At 43.1% G+C, this 25,431-nt stretch overlaps 1 protein-coding gene across 7 annotated transcripts in view; it reads left to right on the forward strand.

Annotated features, from left to right (window-relative positions):
- The window catches only part of MESK2 (misexpression suppressor of KSR 2), a 541,942-nt gene that overhangs the window by 401,239 nt on the left and 115,272 nt on the right, over nt 1-25,431 (forward strand). Inside the window, exon 1 of one of the 7 annotated variants that reach the window (XM_053773993.2) lies at nt 24,795-25,114. The exons of the other annotated variants lie outside the window; for them this stretch is intronic. Within the exon in view, the coding sequence (XP_053629968.1) occupies nt 25,035-25,114 (80 nt within the window). The 5' untranslated portion in view covers nt 24,795-25,034. Of the gene's footprint in view, nt 1-24,794; nt 25,115-25,431 lie in introns of those variants that run through there. 7 annotated transcript variants of the gene reach the window in all.

Below are 25,431 nucleotides of genomic sequence, written 5' to 3' on the forward strand. Positions count from 1 at the left end.
GGTAATAGTAGTGACGGTAGATAGTAATAGCAGTAGTGATGGTGGTAGTAGTAATAGTTATTGTAATAGTCATGGTAGTAGTAATAGTTGTAATAGTGGTAGTGATGGTAGTACTAGTGATGGCGGTAGTAGTAATAGTTGTTGTAATAGTAGTAGTGATGGTAGTGGTAGTAATATTGATGGTGGTAGTGTTGGTGGTAGTGATGGTAGTAGTGATGGTAGTAGTGATGGTGATAGTGATGGTAGTAGTGATGGTGATAGTGATGGTGGTAGTGATAGTAGTAGTGATGGTAGTAGTAGTGATGGTGGTAGTAGTGATAGTGGTAGTAGTGATAGCGGTAGTGATGGTATGTTGCGGCCCCCTGCCAAACTAGCGGTTAAATAGTTAACCTGCCGGCCGGCAGTACCACTGGGTACGTCATCAAACCCAATGTGGGGACTGCTGAGCTGGCCTTAGAACAGTAAGTACCTGGGTGCCTCACGGTGCGCATCTAAGCAGTAGGTACCTGACCACCTAATCGTACACGTCTACTGGCTTTAGAAACAGTATGTACCTGAGCGCCTCTCGGTACGCACCTAAGCAGTAGGTACCTGACCACCTAATCGTACACGTCTACTGGCTTTAGAAACAGTATGTACCTGAGCGCCTCACGGTACGCACCGCAGTAGTATGTACCTGAACACCTCAGGATACGCACCTAAGCAGTAGGTACCTGACCACCTAATCGTACACGTCTACTGGCTTCAGCAACATTAAGTACCTGAACTCCTCAGGGTACACATCTACGCAGTAGGTACCTGAACACCTAATCGTACCTATCTACTGGCGTTAGAAGAACCGCTCACCGCAGCTCACTGAGTCTGTTGGCCTCAGTTACTTGACGGCCGCATTCAGTGAGCTTGCAGCATGGTGTTCGGCTAGCGGTGTGTCAACCGGCTTTGGAGAGGATTTACTGGACTACCGGTGATGTCTGTGGACTCACCGTCTACGCTGATCAACTGTGGGCCGGAGTCATCGGATGCTGTTTAGTGGGACATTACATGAAGAAAAGGTTGGAGTGTTACACTGAACTGGGCCAGGACCGTAGTGTGAAACTTAGGGACGTATGATGGAGTGGAACACTGAGATATGCACAGGACCGTAGTGGAACACTGAGATGAAAAGGGTGTCGTGTGACACTGAAGATGGCCTGGTTGTAGTCTACACTGAATAGTGTCATGTGACTGGCCTCGACCGGATAAGTGTCGTGAGAAACAGTTGACTGTAATATATTATTTTAAATGTTACTTAATTTATTATTTTAACATAGATATATATATATATATATATATATATATATATATATATATATATATATATATATATATATATATATATAGTGACACAGTAGTGTCAAGAAAGTTGTACCCTGTGTAGGGTTATGAATTATTTATTATTTTAGTAAAATGTTAATTATAATTTATTATAGTAACATGTACATATTATCATATGTTAGTTCAAATACCTCTAGACCAAGGAAAGTTGATTTTTATATTAAAGATTAATTTATTTTAATGTGTGTATTTATGTATCCCGAACTCTTTATTACAAAAGGAGTAAATCTTTCCATCTTCTTTAAAAATTACTTTTTTTTTTGTAATATGGTAGTAGTAGAGATGGTGATAGTGATGGTGGTAGTAGTGATGGTGGTAGTGATGGTAGTGGTAGTGATGGTAGTAGTAGTGATGGTAATGATGGTTAGTAGGGATGGTAGTGATGGTGGTAGTGATAGTAGTAGTGATGGTACTAGCAGTGGTGGTAGTAGTAGAGATGGTGATAGTGATGGTAGTGATGGTAATAGTAGTGATGGTGGTAGTGATAGTAGTAGTGATGGTAGTAGTGATGGTAGTAGTAGTGATGGTGGTAGTGATGGTAGTAGTGATGGTAGTAGTAGTGATGGTAGTGATGGTAGTAGTAGTGATGGTAGTAGTGATGGTGGTAGTGATGGTAGTAGTAGTGATGGTGGTAGTGACGGTAGTAGTAGTAGTGATGGTGGTAGTGATGGTAGTAGTGATGGTGGTAGTGATGATAGTAGAAGTGATGGTAGTAGTGATGGTGGTAGTGATAGTGATGGTAGTAGTGATGGTGAGTGATGGTGGTAGTGATGGTAGTAGTGATGGTGGTAGTGATGGTAGTAGTAGTGATGATAGTGATGGTGGTAGTGATGCTAGTGATGGTGGTAGTGATGATAGTAGTAGTGATGGTAGTAGTAGTGATGGTAGTGTTGGTAGTAGTAGTGATGGTGGCAGTGATGGTGGTAGTGATGGTAGTAGTAGTGATGGTGGTAGTGATGGTAGTTGTAGTGATGGTGGTAGTGATGGTAGTAGTAGTGATGGTAGTAGTAGTGATGGTAGTGATAGTAGTAGTGATGGTGGTAGCGATGGTGGTAGTGATGGTGGTAGTGATGGTAGTAGTGATGGTGGTAGTAATGGTAGTAGTGGTGGTAGTGATGGTAGTAGTAGTGATGGTGGTAGTGATGGTAGTGGTAGTGATGGTAGTAGTAGTAGTAGTGATAGTAGTAGTGATGGTGGTAGTAATAATAGTTATAGTGGTAGTAATAGTTATAGTGATAGTAATAATAGTTGTTATAGTGGTAGTAATAATAGTTGTTATAGTGGTAGTAATAATAGTTGTTATAGTGGTAGTAATAATAGTTGCTACAGTGGTGGTAATAGTTGTTATAGTGGTAGTAGTAATAGTTATAGTGGTAGTAATAATAGTTGTTATAGTGGTGGTAATAATAGTTGTTATAGTGGTGGTAATAATAGTTATAGTGGTAGTAATAATAGTTGTTAGTGGTAGTAATAATAGATGTTAGTGGTAGTAATAATAGTTGTTATAGTGGTAGTAATAATAGTTATAGTGGTAGTAATAATAGTTATAGTGGTAGTAATAATAGTTGTTATAGTGGTAGTAATAGTTGTTATAGTGGTAGTAATAATAGTTATAGTGGTGGTAATAATAGTTGTTATAGTGGTAGTAATAATAGTTGATATAGTGGTAGTAATAATAGTTGTTATAGTGGTAGTAATAATAGTTATAGTGGTGGTAATAATAGTAGTTATAGTGGTAGTAATAATAGGTGTTATAGTGGTGGTAATAATAGTTGTTATAGTGGTAGTAATAATTGTTATAGTGGTAGTAATAATAGTTGTTATAGTGGTAGTAATAATAGTTGTTATAGTGGTAGTAATAGTTATAGTGGTAGTAATAGTTGTTATAGTGGTAGTAATAATAGTTGTTATAGTGGTAGTAATAGTTATAGTGATGGTAATAATAGTTGTTATAGTGGTAGTAATAATAGTTGTTATAGTGGTAGTAATAATAGTTGTTAGTGATGGTAATAATAGTTGTTATAGTGGTAGTAATAATAGTTATAGTGGTAATAATAGTTGTTATAGTGATGGTAATAATAGTTGTTATAGTGGTAGTAATAATAGTTGTTATAGTGATGGTAATAGTTGTTATAGTGGTAGTAATAATAGTTGTTATAGTGATGGTAATAATAGTTGTTATAGTGGTAGTAATAATAGTTGTTATAGTGGTAGTAATAGTTGTTATAGTGATGGTAATAATAGTTGTTATAGTGATGGTAATAATAGTTGTTATAGTGGTAGTAATAATAGTTGTTATAGTGATGGTAATAATAGTTATAGTGTTAGTAATAATAGTTGTTATAGTGATGGTAATAGTTGTTATAGTGATGGTAATAGTTGTTATAGTGGTAGTAATAATAGTTGTTATAGTGATGGTAATAGTTGTTATAGTGGTAGTAATAGTTGTTATAGTGGTAGTAATAATAGTTGTTATAGTGATGGTAATAATAGTTGTTATAGTGGTAGTAATAATAGTTGTTATAGTGATGGTAATAATAGTTGTTATAGTGGTAGTAATAATAGTTGTTATAGTGATGGTAATAATAGTTGTTATAGTGGTAGTAATAATAGTTGTTATAGTGGTAGTAATAATAGTTGTTATAGTGGTAGTAATAGTTATAGTGATGGTAATAGTTGTTATAGTGGTAGTAATAGTTATAGTGATGGTAATAGTTGTTATAGTGGTAGTAATAATAGTTGTTATAGTGGTAGTAATAATAGTTGTTATAGTGATGGTAATAGTTGTTATAGTGGTAGTAATAATAGTTGTTATGGTGGTAGTAATAATAGTTGTTATAGTGGTAGTAATAATAGTTGTTATAGTGGTAGTAATAATAGTTGTTATAGTGATGGTAATAATAGTTGTTATAGTGGTAGTAATAATAGTTGTTATAGTGGTAGTAATAATAGTTGTTAAAGTGGTAGTAATAATAGTTATGGTGGTAGTAATAATAGTTATAGTGGTAGTAATAATAGTTGTTATAGTGATGGTAATAATAGTTATAGTGGTAGTAATAATAGTTGTTATAGTGGTAGTAATAATAGTTGTTATAGTGATGGTAATAATAGTTATAGTGGTAGTAATAATAGTTGTTATAGTGGTAGTAATAATAGTTGTTATAGTGGTAGTAATAATAGTTGTTATAGTGGTAGTAATAATAGTTGTTATAGTGATGGTAATAATAGTTGTTATAGTGGTAGTAATAATAGTTGTTATAGTGGTAGTAATAATAGTTGTTATAGTGGTAGTAATAATAGTTGTTATAGTGGTAGTAATAGTTATAGTGATGGTAATAGTTGTTATAGTGGTAGTAATAATAGTTGTTATAGTGATGGTAATAGTTGTTATAGTGGTAGTAATAATAGTTGTTATAGTGGTAGTAATAATAGTTGTTATAGTGGTAGTAATAATAGTTGTTATAGTGGTAGTAATAATAGTTGTTATAGTGGTAGTAATAATAGTTATTATGGTGGTAGTAATAATAGTTGTTATGGTGGTAGTAATAATAGTTGTTATAGTGGTAGTAATAGTTGTTATAGTGGTAGTAATAATAGTTGTTATGGTGGTAGTAATAATAGTTGTTATAGTGGTAGTAATAATAGTTGTTATAGTGGTAGTAATAATAGTTGTTATAGTGGTAGTAATAATAGTTGTTATAGTGATGGTAATAGTTGTTATAGTGGTAGTAATAATAGTTGTTATAGTGGTAGTAATAATAGTTGTTATAGTGGTAGTAATAATAGTTGTTATAGTGGTAGTAATAATAGTTGTTATAGTGATGGTAATAGTTGTTATAGTGGTAGTAATAATAGTTGTTATAGTGGTAGTAATAATAGTTGTTATAGTGGTAGTAATAATAGTTGTTATAGTGATGGTAATAGTTGTTATAGTGGTAGTAATAATAGTTGTTATAGTGGTAGTAATAATAGTTGTTATAGTGGTAGTAATAATAGTTGTTATAGTGGTAGTAATAATAGTTGTTATAGTGGTAGTAATAATAGTTGTTATAGTGATGGTAATAATAGTTGTTATAGTGGTAGTAATAATAGTTGTTATAGTGGTAGTAATAATAGTTGTTATAGTGGTAGTAATAATAGTTGTTATAGTGGTAGTAATAATAGTTGTTATAGTGGTAGTAATAATAGTTGTTATAGTGGTAGTAATAATAGTTATAGTGGTAGTAATAATAGTTGTTATAGTGGTAGTAATAATAGTTGTTATGGTGGTAGTAATAATAGTTGTTATAGTGATGGTAATAAAATTTTTATAATTTCTCTAGAAGTAAAATAGTTTTTGTTTGTTTATTTATTTTTTTACATTAATTTTTGTTATTAGTTTGAGGGGCTAAACCCGTAAGGGTCAGTCAGCGCCTGAAGAATGTGAGGTAATCAGGTTTGACCCAGGGGAAAATGGGGGGTAGCTGCCGGTCCTTGGATCAAGAACCCTGCGAACCATGCGTCATACTGTCCTCTGGCAGTGGAGAAACGTTGCAGAGCCAGCTTGAACTGGAGCAACTTTTCGCTCACTCAAGTGCTGTGATGAAGCTGTTTTGAATTAGAGAGCTCTAAATGCTTGCGGGGTCACGACAAGACCGCTGCAGGCTCGACCCTCCGTCTGCTGGGTCAAACGTTCTCACTGAAGAAACTTGTTCTGCACAGCTGACACTGACAGCTTGTTCTCTACAGCTGACACTGACATTTTGTTCTGCACAGCCGACACTGACAGTTTGTTCTGCACAGCCGACACTGACAGTTTGTTCTGCACAGCCGACACTGACAGTTTGTTCTGCACAGCCGACACTGACAGTTTGTTCTCTACAGCCGACATTGACAGTTTGTTCTCTACAGCTGACACTGACAGTTTGTTCTGCACAGCCGACACTGACAGTTTGTTCTCTACAGCCGACACTGACAGTTTGTTCTCTACAGCTGACACTGACAGTTTCTGTACAGCTGACACTGACAGTTTCTGTACAGCTGACACTGACAGTTTCTGTACAGCTGACACTGACAGTTTGTTCTCTACAGCTGACACTGACAGTTTCTGTACAGCTGACACTGACAGTTTCTGTACAGCTGACACTGACAGTTTCTGTACAGCTGACACTGACAGTTTGTTCTCTACAGCTGACACTGACAGTTTCTGTACAGCTGACACTGACAGTTTCTGTACAGCTGACACTGACAGTTTGTTCTCTACAGCTGACACTGACAGTTTCTGTACAGCTGACACTGACAGTTTCTGTACAGCTGACACTGACAGTTTGTTCTCTACAGCTGACACTGACAGTTTCTGTACAGCTGACACTGACAGTTTCTGTACAGCTGACACTGACAGTTTGTTCTGCACAGCTGACACTGACAGTTTGTTCTGTACAGCCGACACTGACAGTTTGTTCTGTACAGCTGACACTGACAGTTTGTTCTGTACAGCTGACACTGACAGTTTGTTCTGTACAGCTGACACTGACAGTTTGTTCTGTACAGCTGACACTGACAGTTTGTTCTGTACAGCTGACACTGACAGTTTGTTCTGTACAGCTGACACTGACAGTTTGTTCTGCACAGCTGACACTGACAGTTTGTTCTGTACAGCTGACAGTGGCAGTTTGTTCTGTACAGCTGACACTGACAGTTTGTTCTGTACAGCTGACACTGACAGCTTGTTCTGCACAGCTGACACTGACAGCTTGTTCTGCACAGCTGACACTGACAGCTTGTTCTGCACAGCTGACACTGACAGCTTATTCTGCACAGCTGACACTGACAGCTTATTCTGCACAGCTGACACTGACAGCTTGTTCTGCACAGCTGACACTGACAGCTTGTTCTGCACAGCTGACACTGACAGCTTGGTCTTCACAGCTGACAATGACAGCTTGTTCTGCACAGCTGACACTGAGTTTGTTCTGCACAGCTGACACTATGACAGCCTGTTCTGCACAGCTGACACTATGTTCTGCACAGCTGACACTATGACAGCCTGTTCTGCACAGCTGACACTATGACAGCCTGTTCTGCACAGCTGACACTATGACAGTTTGTTCTGCACAGCTGACACTGACAGCCTGTTATGCACAGCTGACACTGACAGTTTGTTCTGCACAGCTGACACTATGACTGTTCTGCACAGCTGGCACTGACAGTTTGTTCTGCACAGCTGACACTATGACAGCCTGTTCTGCACAGCTAACACTGACAGTTTGTTCTGCACAGCTGACACTGACAGTTTGTTCTGCACAGCTGACACTATGACAGCCTGTTCTGCACAGCTGACACTGACAGTTTGTTCTGCACAGCTGACACTGACAGCCTGTTCTGCACAGCTGACACTGACAGTTTGTTCTGCACAGCTGACACTATGACAGCTTGTTCTGTATAGCTGACACTGAACATTAAAATGGTATAAAATACCGACAGGTTGTTAGGTAAGACACATATGCAACAGTTAGGTATCTTTATTATGAAACGTTTCGCCTACACAGTAGGCTTCTTCAGTCAAGTACAGAAAAGTTGATAGAAGCAGAAGATACTTGAAGACGATGTAATCAGTCCATCACCCTTAAAGTTTTGAGGTGGTCAGTCCCTCAGTCTGGAGAAGAGCATTGTTCCATAGTATGAAACAATATGGAGAAGAAGTGACAGGATGGAGCTTTTATAGCGCCAGGAGGTGAGACGTAGGCCACTAGGAGAGGTAAGAACTCAGATGTTGAAAGGTTAGGTCCCTCTCAAACCCAGCCCCTCTCACTAGTGGAAGTTGTCGAAGTTGATTGCAGGTCTGTACCAAGATACCCTTGTGTTGCAGTGTCTGACAGATTGACACTGACACTGACAGTTTGTTCTGCACAGCTGACACTGACAGCTTGTTCTGCACAGCTGACACTATGACAGCCTGTTCTGCACAGCTGACACTGACAGTTTGTTCTTCACAGCTGACACTGACAGTTTGTTCTGCACAGCTGACACTATGACAGCCTGTTCTGCACAGCTGACACTGACAGTTTGTTCTGCACAGCTGACACTATGACAGCTTGTTCTGTACAGCTGACACTGACAGTTTGTTCTGCACAGCTGACACTGACAGTTTGTTCTGCACAGCTGACACTGACAGCTTCTGTACAGCTGACACTGACAGTTTGTTCTGCACAGCTGACAGTTTGTTCTGCACAGCTGACACTGACAATTTGTTCTGCACAGCTGACACTGGCAGCTTGTTCTGCATAGCTGACACTGACAGCTTGTTCTGCACAGCTGACACTGACAGCTTGTTCAACAGAGCTATTGTTCCCTTGTTTCGGACCACATTGCCTCCCACTACCCATCTGCTATATGACTCTTGTGGGTTTAGCGCTTCCTTCTGATGATACTAACGAGTAGGAGCAGTGGCTTACCAGTGGGATGTAAGTGGAAAGGTGGTGGATCAATACACAGTGTTAGGCTGGATTGGTTCAACCTTTACCAGTGGAATTACTGGACCAAGCCTCGTGAGAGCTGCCTTAGCTACCAGGCACCAGATGACACAGAGAGAGAGAGAGAGAGAGAGAGAGGATAGAAAGATGTAAAATACAAAGGGGTAAGATAGAAAAGGGATAGGAGAAAAAGAGGTGAGAAAGCAAAATAATGTAAACGAGCACAAGGAGAGGGCGCGCCCACAAAGAACGCAGAAGCACAGCACGAGCAGAGAACGTGAACGAGAAAGCCCCGAAATTACCTGGGGCACTTGAATTCCCTTGAACTGTACTTCCTGCAACGTAGGCGATAAAGATGCATCAAAATTTACACCTGCGGCAGGAAGAGACTTGGCAGAAAGTGCAAAATACCCCCAGTGAAAAGCAAGGATGCCTTGAGTACACTGAAAGAAAACGTACCAGTGGACTTGTAGGTGTCGTCAAGAGGTAATTTAAATTACCTATAACTGTTCCTGATCAACTGGAATGTTGCGCATACGTTGCATTGCATGCTGCTAACACCAGCAGCCTGGTAAGGTCGACAACCAGAAAGCCTGGTCTGGGACCGAGCCACAGGGGGCTGACCTCCCGGTATCGTTCTGAGTAACCTTCAGATCACACAAGCGAGAAGTTGACTTCAGTCAAGTAGTAGTGAGTGAGGGGTAGGGAAGGTGTTTTAAGTACAAGATAACCTGTGTTTGTGATAGTTACATTGTGGGAACACCAGCAGTGTTCCGCTACACTTCTGTATGATAGTTACATTGTGGGAACACCAGCAGTGTTCCGCTACACTTCTGTATGATAGTTACATTGTGGGAACACCAGCAGTGTTCCGCTACACTTCTGTATGATAGTTACATTGTGGGAACACCAGCAGTGTTCCGCTACACTTCTGTATGATAGTTACATTGTGGGAACACCAGCAGTGTTCCGCTACACTTCTGTATGATAGTTACATTGTGGGAACACCAGCAGTGTTCCGCTACACTTCTGTATGATAGTTACATTGTGGGAACACCAGCAGTGTTCCGCTACACTTCTGTATGATAGTTACATTGTGGGAACACCAGCTGTTTGCTGTTACCCTCCTCTACATGATAGTTACTTTGTGGGAACACCAGCTGTTTACTGTTACCCTCCTCTATATGATAGTTACTTTGTGGGAACAAAAAGCTAACCGTGTTTACCTTTCACGTGCCATCCTTCGAAGTGGATAACAAAATTTATGGCACTGATATAGGAGGTTCAGCAGGGTGAAGATATGGTCAAGCATTCCACAATGGGTTCAGTAGGTACGAGAGCTTCAAAGGTTTCTCTGCTGCAGCGCTTGAGTTACGTGGGAAGAATTACTGATGTGGCGGGGAGCGACTTGTGAATGCCACCCTGTGTCGGCTAGTTGTTGATAGTGTTAAAAGTCTGGAATGTTAAAGTATATTAAAAGTCTTGAGTGGTATAATGTTAGAAGGCTTGAATGTGCGACTTAATTAAGAGGTGGTCGGGATAGGTTTCATCAGTCTTGCTAGCACACAAACCTGGCTAGGAGAAAAATCACTGTGGGAAGTGCGTAGCGTTTGGTTTGTGGTAAACCTTCCACGTAGCCTTGACCTTGAGAGTGCCAGATGTGTGTTCTTGTTAACCTCAGGCACCACCAACACTGCCACCACCCGTCTGACCTTGAGAGTGCCAGATGTGTGTTCTTGTCAACCTCAGGCACCACCAACACTGCCACCACCCGTCTGACCTTGAGAGTGCCAGATGTGTGTTCTTGTCAACCTCAGGCACCACCAACACTGCCACCACCCGTCTGACCTTGAGAGTGCCAGATGTGTGTTCTCGTCAACCTCAGGCACCACCAACACTGCTACCACTCGTCTGACCTTGAGAGTGCCAGCTGTGTGTTCTTGTTAACCTCAGCCACCACCACCACTCGTCTGACCTTGAGAGTGCCAGCTGTGTGTTCTTAGCCTCAGGCCAACACTGGCACCAACCGTCTGACCTTGACCTGTGGGTTTCTCAGACTTCCTGGCATCCTGTGCTGGATAAAAGACACCGAATGTCTGTATGTTAACCAACTAATATGCATGTAGTTTGTTCTTGTTAAGGGAGTTGTGTATATACTCACCTTATATGTGGCTGCAGGGGTCGAGTCTTAGCTCCTGGCCTTGTCTCTTCGCCGGTCGCTACATGGTCCAGGGAATTAGGGTATCCGTCGACTTTCTCGGATTCTCCAGCCCCGTTCCTCAGGAGCTGAAGAACCCGTATAGGTTTAGAGCCTCTCGTATTTCATCCCTTCCTTGTCATTTTGTATTTAATCCCTCCTTTTTTTTCTCTTTTTCTTCATTCCAACTATTGTTGTCGTTACACAAATAACCCGCACATAAAAGAGAGAAGCTTACGACGACGTTTCGGTCCGACTTGGACTTTGTTATTGTTGTCGTCTTAACATGAATGTTGCCAGAAGTGTGTTGAAGTGTAACATCACCACCTATTCTTCAGAGGCGTGGTGATGTTACTGTACTTCCCACCTCCACGACTGTAACATTCCCAACCCTCCTTCATCTTAGGTATGGAAAGACTGAAGAACTCAAAAGAAAAACTATATATACAACTCAAGAGGGTCACAAATAGAACGAAACGAACACGTAAAAGACCTGGGAATAATTGTCAGCCGACCTTTTTTTTGAAGACCATAACAAGACAAAGATCACGACAGCCAGGAAGATGACTGGGTGGGTATTGAGAACTTTCAAAACAAGAGAAATAATGCCGATAGTGACACTCTTCAAATCACTAGTGCTCCCTCACTTAGAATATTGCTCAGTGCTAACGCTCCCGTTCAAAGCAGGAGAAATATCAGAGTTGGAACAAATACAGAGATCGTTTACGGCTCACGTTGAGCCTGTAAAGCACCTATATTACTGGGAATGCTTGCAAGTCTTGAACATGTAGTCACTGGAGCGGAGGAGAGGTACATGATAATATATATCTGGAAAGTACTCGAGGGCTTGATCCCAAATTTGCACACTGCCATAACAATACACTGGAGTGAGATATGGGAGGAAGTGTAAAATAAACCCAGTGAGGAGCAGGGGTACAGTGGGGACAACAAGGGAACGCTATATCAACATCCAGGGTCCCAGACTTTTCAGCATCTTACCAGAAGATATCAGAAACACGGCTGGAACAAGTGTAGAAGCCTTAAAGAGGAAACTGGACAAGTATCTTCACCAGGTGCCAGATCAACCAGGCTGTGATGGATATATGGGGCAGCGGGCCTCCAGCAGCAACAGCCTGGTAGACCAGGCAAGCACCAGACTAGCCCGGCCCATGGCTGGGCTCCGGGAGTAGCTAAACTCTCGAAACTCTTCTAAGGTATAAAGGTAAGAGTGCAGACACTGTACTTCTCACCTCCAGGACTCAAGTCTGGCTAACCGGTTTCTTTGAATTCCTTTATAAACATTATCGTACTCACACGTCAACAGCATGTCAAGCCAGAAAAATCAATTGCATCCACTCCACTTGAACACTCTCACACAAGCCTGCTAGATTCTCAAGTATCTAACACCTTAAACCTCCCACCCTCCCTCTCTCCATTCCTGGTACGACCCCAGGGGTGGGTCCAAATGTTTCACATAGAAAGAGGGGCTAGGGGACTTTCCTTGAAGCTTCCTTATTATCATCAATTAAGGGGCTTCGAGGGACTGGCAGACATTTGGGGGGTCCTCATCTATTTATGCTCGCCTATTTGTGGTTGCAGGGGTCAGTTCTCAGATCCTGGCACTGCCTTTTACTTGCCACTCTTCAGGTTTACTCTCTTAGCCTCGTGGGCCCTATCGTACCCGCTCGTAAAAACCATGTATGGAGTGTGTGTGTGTTTGTGTAAGTTTAATTATTAGACAGAAAAGTGGATAGTGACTCGAACCGATGCGCTGTGAGTGGCAGGGCTTATACTGTACCATCCAAACACAGTGGTGTTTCACTAGGTAGGTTGTACATGTGACATCTGCATCAAGTAGCACCAGCTTCCTCTCGCTGTGATGCTACTCTCCTCTCCCACCAACACAGCACCAACCTCTACTCTCTGTGATGCTACTCTCCCATCAGCACAGTAGCACCAGCCTCCACTCTGTGATGCTACTCTCCTGTCCCACCAGCTTGGTAGCACCAACTTCCACCCTCTGTGATGCTACTCTCCTCTCCCACCAGCTTGGTAGCACCAGCCTCCACCCTCTGTGATGCTACTCTCTTCTCCCACCAGCTTGGTAGCACCAGCCTCCACCCTCTGTGATGCTACTCTCCTGTCCCACCAGCTTGGTAGCACCAACTTCCACCCTCTGTGATGTTACTCTCCTCTCCCACCAGCTTGGTAGCACCAGCCTCCACCCTCTGTGATGCTACTCTCCTCTCCCACCAGCTTGGTAGCACCAGTCTCCACCTTCTGTGATGCTACTCTCCTCTCCCACCAGCTTGGTAGCACCAGCCTCCACCCTCTGTGATGCTACTCTCTTCTCCCACCAGCTTGGTAGCACCAGCCTCCACCCTCTGTGATGCTACTCTCCTCTCCCACCAGCTTGGTAGCACCAGCCTCCACCCTCTGTGATGCTACTCTCCTCTCCCACCAGCTTGGTAGCACCAGTCTCCACCTTCTGTGATGCTACTCTCCTCTCCCACCAGCTTGGTAGCACCAGCCTCCACCCTCTGTGATGCTACTCTCTTCTCCCACCAGCTTGGTAGCACCAGCCTCCACCCTCTGTGATGCTACTCTCCTCTCCCACGAGCTTGGTAGCACCAGCCTCCACCTTCTGTGATGCTACTCTCCTTTCCCATCAGCTTGGTAGCACCAGTCTCCACCTTCTGTGATGCTACTCTCCTTTCCCATCAGCTTGGTAGTACCAGCCTCCACCCTCTGTGATGCTAGTCTCCTCTCCCACGAGCTTGGTAGCACCAGCCTCCACCCTCTGTGATGCTACTCTCCTTTCCCATCAGCTTGGTAGCACCGGCCTCCACCCTCTGTGATGCTACTCTCCTTTCCCATCAGCTTGGTAGCACCAGCCTCCACCCTCTGTGATGCTACTCTCCTGTACCACCAGCACAATAACTTTCGGACATACCTAGTTCTTCACCATTCAAAACCATGTAAGTAAATAGGTGATGCAGTCGTTGTTTGATGCGAGTACTTGGTGTAAAAAGAAAAGAGAAACAAAGAAAGAAATGTAAGAGAAATGAAAAGTCAGAGATTTCATAACACACTCGTATGAAGAGTGAGAGAGAAGTGCTGTCATAGTCTAGTGATGAGAGTCTCGGCTTTCATTATATATGTCCGGGGATGAACTTCCGCATGGAAAAATAAATAAATAAGTAAAAATAAGCATTTCGGAGTCGAAATGGGCTTTTCCATCTAGCTTGATGGAAGACTCTACGTGCCCTGAGCTTCACACTTCCTTCAGGAATATGCCTAGAGGACTAGGATCTTCTTGTAAGCGTCCCTGGGATGAACCCTGGACTAGGGGATGGGTTTTCCTAAACCTAACATGAACCCTGGACTAGATGATGATGTTTCCTGATCCTAACATTGCCAACGAAGCATCTTGAGAGGTTTTGGTGTGGTGTAAGCCAGGGATGAAGGTGCGATTGTAGCCTTCTCCCATGTCTCAAACACTGCCTGAAGATACGAGTTATTGCAGCATCTGCTCTCGTTCATGTGGGTATGATGAAAGTAATGATTGTTGAGCACTCTACAAGGCTAGAGTCCAGCACTGGTGGTGACTTGGTTAGTCTGCTAAAGTGTGGCGAACCTGACAAGTCGTAACAATAAACATACAACAAAATGAGAACTTTACAAGTACGACCTTTCACTTGCATGAAGATTTATCAAGTGAAACGTTGCACTAATAAACACCCTCGTCAGGAAACAGTCTTGCTCTGTGACGAATTTTATTTTACCTAATAAAGTTTTCCATTTACTCCATATACTTTTAATCAGGCTGCTCAGTAAGCCAAGTGGATAGGGAACTTTGTGTTGCTGTAATCAGTTATTCAGGTCAATAAAATTACCCGTGAAACGAAAAAAAAAAACGGAATTACGTCACTCATGCATAAATTACGAATTCAATCATTTTCAAAGACTTATTGGAAAGCGGCATTTTTTGCCAGAATTTTGACGAGACTTAAAAAAAAAAAAGCTCAACCCGGCCCCTAAATACATACAGCTTGTATATTTATCCACATGTACTGTTGTTAACCCTGTTGTGATCTAGTTACTGGGCCTCGTGGGTTTCCATATGCTCTTGTGCTACCGTCAACAGGATGGATATGAGGTACACGGTAAACTAGCCACTACCATCCACACGATGGATATGGGGTACACGGTAAACTAGCCACTACCATCCACACGATGGATATGGGGTACACGGTAAACTAGCCACTACCATCCACACGATGGATATGAGGTACACGGTAAACTAGCCACTACCATCCACACGATGGATATGGGGTACACGGTAAACTAGCCACTACCATCCACACGATGGATATGGGGTACACGGTAAACTAGCCACTACCATCCACACGATGGATATGGGGTACACGGTAAACTAGCCACTACCATCCACACGATGGATATGGGGTACACGGTAAACTAGCCACTACCATCCACACGATGGATATGGGGTACACGGTAAACTAGCCACTACCATCCACACGATGGATATGAAGTGCACAAACTGGCCACTACCATCCACAGGATGGATATGGAGTGCACAAACTAGCCACTCCCATCCACAGGATGGATATGGAGTGCACAAACTAGCCACTCCCATCCACAGGATGGATATGGAGTGCACAAACTAGCCACTCCCATCCACAGGATGGATATGGAGTGCACAAACTAGCCACTCCCATCCACAGGATGGATATGGAGTGCACAAACTAGCCACTCCCATCCATAGGATGGATATGGAGTGCACAAACTAGCCACTCCCATCCACAGGATGGATATGGAGTGCACAAACTAGCCACTCCCATCCACAGGATGGATATTGAGTGCACAAACTAGCCACTCCCATCAACACGTGGAATTTAAAAAACTCAAAGGAATAGATTCTTCAGAGTTGTTGCCAAGATGCTATACAGGGGGTGGAAGACGGGGGAGGAAGGTAGACAATGAGTGGAAGAGAGGGAGTGGAAGGTAGACAGGGAGAGGAAGGTAGACAAGGAGTGTAAGACAGTGAGTGGAAGACAGGGAGAGGAAGGTAGACGGGTAGAATAGAGGGAGAGGAAGGTAGACAAGGAGTGGAAGACAGGGAGAGGAAGGCAGACAAGGAGTGGAAGACAGGGAGAGGAAGGTAGACGGGTAGAATAGAGGGAGTGGAAGGTAGACAGGGAGAGGAAGGTAGACAAGGAGTGGAAGACAGGGAGTGGAAGGTAGACGGGTAGAATAGAGGAAGAGGAAGGTAGACAAGGAGTGGAAGACGGAGAGGAAGGTAGACAGAGAGAGGAAGGTAGACAGGGAGTGGAAGGTAGACAAGGTGTGGAAGACAGGGAGAGGAAGGTAGACGGGTAGAATAGAGGGAGTGGAAGGTAGACAGGGAGAGGAAGGTAGACAAGGAGTGGAAGACAGGGAGTGGAGGGTAGACGGGTAGAATAGAGGAAGAGGAAGGTAGACAAGGAGTGGAAGACGGAGAGGAAGGTAGACAGAGAGAGGAAGGTAGACATGGAGTGGAAGGTAGACAAGGTGTGGTCAAGACTGGATCCTCCTGACGTTAAGAGTGTTCGACAAACTACTGTGTTAGCCAGGCCTTGTCTACAAGACTGAGTCAATAGTAGGTAGTCTCTAGGGGGGGATGTATATTGGGGGATTATGAGGTGGGGGGAGAAGAGTTCAGGATGTATGTAAGAAAACTGAGGGAAAGGAGCATTTATGAGGTAGGCAATGGAGGGAGGGGGCGTTGGTCACCCCCTCCCACGCGAGCACGTGAGACGTGTTGGGGGAGAGGGGTGTGTCCCCCCTCCCCCCCACTCATCCCCCCTCACTTCACTCTCCACTCACCCCTCTGTCCCCCCCCCCCCCTCCCCCCTGTGTCTCCTCCCCCCTCCCCACACCACTCCCTAAACCTCTCCCACCTCTCCACACCCCTCCCCCCTACCCACACCCCTCCCAGGGGCGTCTGCAACCTTAGGCTACCACACCACGATTACCACCAGTGTACATCGCGACCTTCACCGGTATAGTCGCGCTCCTACATGTCGCGCACTCCGCCGTCTACGTCTCGCGCACTGGCAGTGACAATACTGGCGACCGTCTCCCCCCCACCCCCCCGCGCTTCACTGTGTACTGAGAACTCTGTGCGCGAATGTGGCATTGTTTATTTAACTTGGCGATCTCCGCTGTTCGCGGTTCAGCCTCTCGCGGCGATATTAGTTCTCGCGCCTGTTGCTGAAGTGTTGTTGTTTTCCTGGATGTCATAGGCAGCTACCAGCAATAGTCTGAGTGATCAGCTGCAGCGCAGTGGAGGAGGCTCCACCACTGTGGGAGGGAGGCTCCACCACTGTGAGAGGGAGGCCCCACCACTGTGGGAGGGAGGCCCCACCACTGTGGGAGGCCCCACCGCTGTGGGAGGGAGGTCCCACCACTGTGGGAGGGAGGCTCCACCACTGTGGGAGGGAGGCTCCACCACTGTGGGAGGGAGGCTCCACCACTGTGGGAGGCTCCACCACTGTGGGAGGCCCCACCGCTGTGGGAGGGAGGCTCCGCCACTCTGGGAGGCCCCACTGTGGGAGGAAGGTCCCACCACTGTGGGAGGGAGGCTCCACCACTGTGGGAGGCCCCACCGCTGTGGGAGGGAGGCTCCACTACTCTGGGAGGCCCCACCACTGTGGGAGGGAGGTCCCACCACTGTGGGAGGGAGGTCCCACCACTGTGGGAGGGAGGTCCCACCACTGTGGGAGGGAGGTCCCACCACTGTGGGAGGGAGGTCCCACCACTGTGGGAGGGAGGCTCCACCACTGCTAGCTCTCTTTGAACCATACGGGTTTAGTGTTTTATTAAATACAACGCAATTCAGATACTGTATAATATACTGCTACCACCTCTGTTATTGTGTAGTGGTTATAGTGTGGTGATGGTAATATTGAGTGGTTATAGTGATTGTAGGGACAGTGGTTATAGTGATTGTAGGGACAGTGGTTATAGTGATTGTAGGGACAGTGGTTATAGTGATTGTAGGGACAGTGGTTATAGTGATTGTAGGGACAGTGGTTATAGTGATTGTAGGGACAGTGGTTATAGTGATTGTAGGGACAGTGGTTATAGTGATTGTAGGGACAGTGGTTATAGTGATTGTAGGGACAGTGGTTATAGTGATTGTAGGGACAGTGGTTATAGTGATTGTAGGGACAGTGGTTATAGTGATTGTAGGGACAGTGGTTATAGTGATTGTAGGGACAGTGGTTATAGTGATTGTAGGGACAGTGGTTATAGTGATTGTAGGGACAGTGGTTATAGTGATGATTGTATGGGTAATTTTTAGTAATTGTAGGGAGAGTGGGTATAGTGATGGTGATTGTAGGGATAGTGGATATAGTGATGGTTATTGTAGGTATAGTGATTGTAGGTGTAGTGGGTATAGTGATGGTGATTGTATAGTGATGGTTATTGTAGGTATAGTGATTGTAGATGTAGTGGGTATAGTGATAATGGTTATAGTGATGGCACTGACTATAGTGATGGTGATAGAAGTGTGTGATAAGGAATACACCAGTGACGTCAGTGGCTATCAATCACTGACCTTATAGCTCTCTCTCTCTCTCTCTCTCTCTCTCTCTCTCTCTCTCTCTCTCTCTCTCTCTCTCTCTCTCTCTCTCTCCCTCTCTCTCTCTCGTGTATTTTTCACTAACTCTAAGGGAAAGGTAGAATTTCCCTTAAACATTAACATGGGTGCAGCACAGCCAATTGAGGATCTAATATAGACTCTGTACCTTATTCTTACATTACCACCATAGTTGGTGTTGTAGCAGCAACATTACCACCATAGTGGTGTTGTAGCAGCAACATTACCACCATAGTGGTGTTGTAGCAGCAACATTACCACCATAGTTGATGTTGTAGCAGCAACATTACCACCATAGTTGATGTTGTAGCAGCAACATTACCACCATAGTTGATGTTGTAGCAGCAACATTACCACCATAGTGGTGTTGTAGCAGCAACATTACCACCATAGTGGTGTTGTAGCAGCAACATTACCACCATAGTGGTTTTGTAGCAGCAACAGCCCTGAGAACATTTAGTCTATATTGGCATTTCTTATTTAGTTGTGGTATGGTGGATTTACTGAAGGTTGCGTCTACAAACCACGGAACGGGTGGGGTTTGAACCTATGGCGAGGGAGTCATGGAAAAACAATCCAATGTGTAAGCCACTGGGCCAGCTGGCTACAGTAAGATTCATCCAACTAAGTATATTTATACATCATAGGGAAGGTAGCATGGGCCACCACTATGACCACCTATTCTATGGTTTGTTTGCAGTCATGGTATTAAGATTTTTGAAAGTCGTGCGTACGTCTGCACCAAGGTATCTTGAAGATTTGACGTCTACACCAAGGTATCTTGAAGATTTGACGTCTGCACCAAGGTATCTTGAAGATTTGACGTCTGCACCAAGGTATCTTGAAGATTTGACGTCTACACCAAGGTATCTTGAAGATTTGACGTCTGCACCAAGGTATCTTGAAGATTTGACGTCTGCACCAAGGTATCTTGAAGATTTGACGTCTACACCAAGGTATCTTGAAGATTTGACGTCTACACCAAGGTATCTTGAAGATTTGGACGTCTGCACCAAGGTATCTTGAAGATTTGACGTCTACACCAAGGTATCTTGAAGATTTGACGTCTACACCAAGGTATCTTGAAGATTTGACGTCCTGCACCAAGGTATCTTGAAGATTTGACGTCTACACCAAGGTATCTTGAAGATTTTGACGTCTACACCAAGGTATCTTGAAGATTTGACGTCTGCACCAAGGTATCTTGAAGATTTGGACGTCTGCACCAAGGTATCTTGAAGATTTTGACGTCTGCACCAAGGTATCTTGAAGATTTGACGTCTGCACCAAGGTATCTTGAAGATTTGACGTCTGCACCAAGGTATCTTGAAGATTTGACGTCTGCACCAAGGTATCTTGAAGATTTGACGTCTGCACCAAGGTATCTTGAAGATTTGACGTCTACACCAAGGTATCTTGAAGATTTGACGTCTACACCAAGGTATCTTGAAGATTTGACGTCTACACCAAGGTATCTTGAAGATTTGACGTCTACACCAAGGTATCTTGAAGATTTGACGTCTACACCAAGGTATCTTGAAGATTTGACGTCTGCACCAAGGTATCTTGAAGATTTGACGTCTGCACCAAGGTATCTTGAAGATTTATCTTTCAAACAGCTCGGTTCGTAAACTTTAAATACCGTGGCTGGTACAATTCACGAGAAACCTACAATACCGTGGGTGGTACAACTAACCTACAATACCGTGGCTGGTACAACTAACCTACAATACCTTGGCTGGTACAACTAACCTACAATACCGTGGCTGATACAGCTAACCTACAATACCGTGGCTGATACAACTAACCTACAATACCGTGGCTGATACAACTAACCTACAATACCGTGGCTAATACAACTAACGTACAATACCGTGGCTGATACAACTAACCTACAATACCGTGGCTGATACAACTAACCTACAATACCGTGGCTGATACAACTAACGTACAATAGCGTGGCTGATACAACTAACGTACAATACCGTGGCTGATACAACTAACGTACAATACCGTGGCTGACACAACTAACGTACAATACCGTGGCTGATCCAACTAACCTACAATACCGTGGCTGATACAACTAACCTACAATACCGTGGATGATACAACTAACGTACAATACCGTGGCTGATACAACTAACGTACAATACCGTGGCTGATACAACTAACGTACAATACCGTGGCTGATACAACTAACGTACAATACCGTGGCTGATACAACTAACCTACAATACCGTGACTGATACAACTAACCTACAATACCGTGACTGATGCAACTAATCTACAATACCGTGGCTGATACAACTAACCTACAATACCGTGGCTGATACAACTAACCTACAATACCGTGGCTGATACAACTAACCTACAATACCGTGGCTGATCCAACTAACCTACAATACCGTGGCTGATACAACTAACCTACAATACCGTGGCTGATACAACTAACCTACAATACCCTGGCTGATACAATTAACAACTAGCCTACAATGCCCTAGCTGGAACAATTAATAACCTACAATACCCTGGCTGTTACAATTAACTAACCTACAATACCCTGGCTGGTACAAGTAACAACTAGTCTACATTACCCTGGCTGGTACAGTTAACAACTAACCTACAATACCCTAGCTGGAACAATTAACAACCTACAATACCCTGGCTGTTACAATTAACTAACCTAAAATACCCTGGCTGGTACAATTAACAACTAGTCTACAATACCCTGACTGGTACAGTTAACAACTAATCTACAATACCCTAGCTGGAACAATTAACAACCTACAATACCCTGGCTGTTACAATTAACTAACCTACAATACCCTGGCTAGTACAATTAACAACTAACCTACATTACCCTAGCTGGAACAATTAACAACTAACCTACATTACCCTGGCTGGTACAATTAACAACTAGCCTACATTACCCTGGCTGGTACAGTTAACAACTAACCTACATTACCCTGGCTAGTACAATTAACAACTAACCTACATTACCCTGGCTAGTACAATTAACAACTAACCTATATTACCCTGGCTGGTACAATTAACAACTAACCTACATTACTCTGGCTGGTACAATTAACAACTAACCTACATTACCCTGGCTGGTACAATTAACAACTAACTTACAATACCCTGGCTGGTACAATTAACAACTAACCTACATTACCCTGGCTGGTACAATCAACAACTAACCTACATTACTCTGGCTGGTACAATTAACAACTAACCTACATTACCCTGGCTGGTACAATTAACAACTAACTTACAATACCCTGGCTGGTACAATTAACAACTTACAATACCCTGGCTGGTACAATTAACAACTAACCTACATTACCCTGGCTGGTACAATTAACAACTAACCTACATTACTCTGGCTGGTACAATTAACAACTAACCTTCATTACCCTGGCTGGAACAGATCGCACCTAACCCACAACTTGGAGAGGAAACTAGACGACGTTTCAGTCCTTGAAAGAGCGAAATGTGTAAAATTGTCCAAACTGTTGGTTAGATGTGGTAAATGAATGGTGGAATTTAACGTCACTAGAGATGGGAGACGGAAGCCTGCGGAGGAATACGATCCTCTGAGAGGGAATTGTAAACATCGGAGAGAAGGATCTAGGAGTGAGTTACCAGGAGGTCTGGTCAGGGACCAGATCGTTGGGGGCGATGACCCCCTCCCCTCGTAATCGACAACAGGTAAAGCGGAAGACCACTTGAGAACACCTGGACACACTTAGGTGTAGCATTGAGATGTGTTAATAGCTTTGAGGGAGGGAATGTTGACCCTCTCTCTCTCTCTCTCTCTCTCTCTCTCTCTCTCTCTCTCTCTCTCTCTCTCTCTCTCTCTCTCTCTCTCTCTCTCTCTCTCTCTCTCTCTCTCTCTCTCCCTCCCTCCCTCCCTCCCTCCCTTCCTCCCTCCCCTCCTGGATTTAAATATTTAGATATACAAAGGATAATTGTATGTAAATAGGCGCCTGCCTTATGTCAGTAGGGATACGGCAGTGTTAGCCGCTGTTTTCGAGCACTTGTGTTTATTTTTGCTCTTATTTGTTCACATGTTCCTTTGTTTTGTTTTGTTCCTAGCTTAGAGTGTTATAAAATATCTTAAGTATCTAAGAATGATAGACGAGTGTTGAAGGGTTGAAGTCTATCAGAAGAAGCATTCTCTAGGTATTGTACGGGAAACAGTTTAATAAAATTGGCAAATTAAAACTTACACAACCAGAAATGAGTGCGAAGCTTCCATTTAGGGACGACACCAGCGCTGAAAGTTTGACGCCGATCGGAAGATGCGTTTTCGAGTTATCGCATAATTTATTCACTAATTTTCTAAGACGGTGTCACAAGCCCTACAGCATATCTTGTACCGTTTTTCCAAACTGTGTTAAATGCCCTACCACATAAACCGTTTTTCCAGCCATTCTCCACCATGTGCCACACCATATTTGATGCCTTTTTTAATTCAAGTTACACAGCTCAGAGCGAAGGTCACTCGTTTAATAAAACTTAACATGTAGATGAATGGTTCAGAGAACCGACACGTTGGTAAATTAGACACATGTGCAACTCTTGGGTATCTTTATTGAGGAAACGTTTCGCCACACAGTGGCTTCATCAGTCCATCAATCTTGAATAGATTGATGGACTGACCACATCGACTCAAGGTTGAGGGACTGATTACCTCATTCTCCTCCTGTTCTTCAAGTTTATCCTTTGTATGGACTGATGAAGCCACTGTGTGGCGAAACGTTTCCTCAATAAAGATACCCAAGAGTTGCACATGTGTCTAATTTAACAAAACTTAACATCTCTGATAGTTTAAAACCGATCAGAATAAGCATTCTTTAGTTATTGTTCGAAATCAACAATTGCAATTTTTTTTTATCTTAGTATAGTATTGCTAAATTTTCATCTGTTTGGACTAAACTTACTTGGCACCATCCTGGATGTAACCTACGTCACGCATTAACACTTTAAATCTTTCTAAAGAGATATACTCAAATTTATTTAACGTGATTTAGAGGGGGTAAAATTCCATGCGATTCTTCACACAGAATTGGCAAATCTGCGCCAGCACCCTTCAGTAACACTCACCCGAGTAGGCTACACTAGTGTCACCTAGCAGTAAGTAGGTACCTGGGTGTTAGTCGACTGGTGCGGGTCGCATCCTGCGAACAAAATTAGCCTAAGTTGAACGAAATGCTCTGCTGAGCCAGGGGCTTTTATATAGGATGTCACTGATGTCAGCTGTGGTCTGTATAAGTTGTGTCATGCACTTGTAGAATTATTATTATTATTATTATTATTATTTACTGAGTAGGATACACTAGTGTAAAAAGTTTAAAGCCTACTAGAAGCATCTTTTTCAAGCTATTAGACCTATTGTAAGAATCCTGGCATGGTGTAAACAACATTGACCACAAGTCTCCTCCACACCTCATTTGTGTCATGAACCACTCTCTAATTACAATCAACTACCGGCGAAAATTTGAAGCCGATTGACTGAGGCGTTCTCAAGTTACAAGCTAAACTTGTAAGAAGAAAAAATCGGGAATCACTTAAAGGTATCCCTTCGGGGGATTCCTAAAGATGCTAAGATTTATTTAAAGTGGACAAAGTCGGTGTATTTTTCTGCATTTGTTGGTAATATTCCACTGGGGATAAAATACTCCGATTTTTCTTATACATTTGTGAGCGAGTTGTCTCTGAGTTCAAGATTTTGTTTTTAATTTAAAAACGTAAGTTTACAGTTAGGTGTACATCAGATAGTAGTGCAACCTTTCACAGGTAGTAATAAGCTCGACGTTGAAGCACACAAAGCCAGAACGAAGACGAAACTAACAGAAATACCTTAAGTCTAGCCAGTACTCGAAAATCAGCGTTGGTGTGACGTGGGACACCAGCAGTGCCACTGTCTTGCTGGTGTTGGGCACGTTGATGTCTACACTTCAAGCCTGTTTTCACAATTTTAATTTAAGTTTGCTGTACCGAGTGCTGTGTTTGCAGCAAACAACTTCCAGATTTTTAGTAATTTGGTAAATTATTGTCAAAATAACGTGATTTACGAAAATATGAAGTTACTTTGCAGGGAAAACGAGTGTTCAAGGTACATTTGTGATTAATTGTACGGTATAAAAAGTAGGTACTCTAAGACCTGAGTGAAAGAGAAAACAGGAAGGAGGTTGAGTGAGGAGGACTGAAACAGTGGCAGTAGTGAAGAGAGAAAAACCCCGGTGAAAATTGAGCGGTGGATACAATCAGTGGGGAGAGAAAGAAATAGTGACATAAACTAGTAGTGAAGAGTGGTAGTGGCTTGCAGTAAGGCCAGATGGTGGACATAGTACCAGAACGTCCCAATGTGGCCATCATCCCCACTACACCGTGTGATGGAGACACTCACCCCCTGCTGTAAGTTGCTGCTACACTCTACCATTACGTACTTGTACTTACACTGTCACAGCTATACTCATGGTGTTCCTTCTCTAGCGATCACACGCCTCTTGTACCCTATTATAGGGGTTCTCACTGTATTTGTGAAGAAATACGAAATTTCTAGTGACCTTTCTGCACCACTGTTTTGTAATTTGAAACCTAGCTTCTTCCTCTTCGTATTGATACATAATAAACCTTTATCTATTTTATCACCTTTACTTGTTTTATCCTTGTTTTATCACATCTTCTCTTCCTGTTATCTACCAATAAGGATATTTCTAGTGTCTAGTCTT

The sequence above is a fragment of the Cherax quadricarinatus genome, chromosome 7 (assembly GCF_038502225.1).
Source record: "Cherax quadricarinatus isolate ZL_2023a chromosome 7, ASM3850222v1, whole genome shotgun sequence".
In the NCBI taxonomy this organism is placed as follows: Eukaryota; Metazoa; Arthropoda; class Malacostraca; order Decapoda; family Parastacidae; genus Cherax; species Cherax quadricarinatus.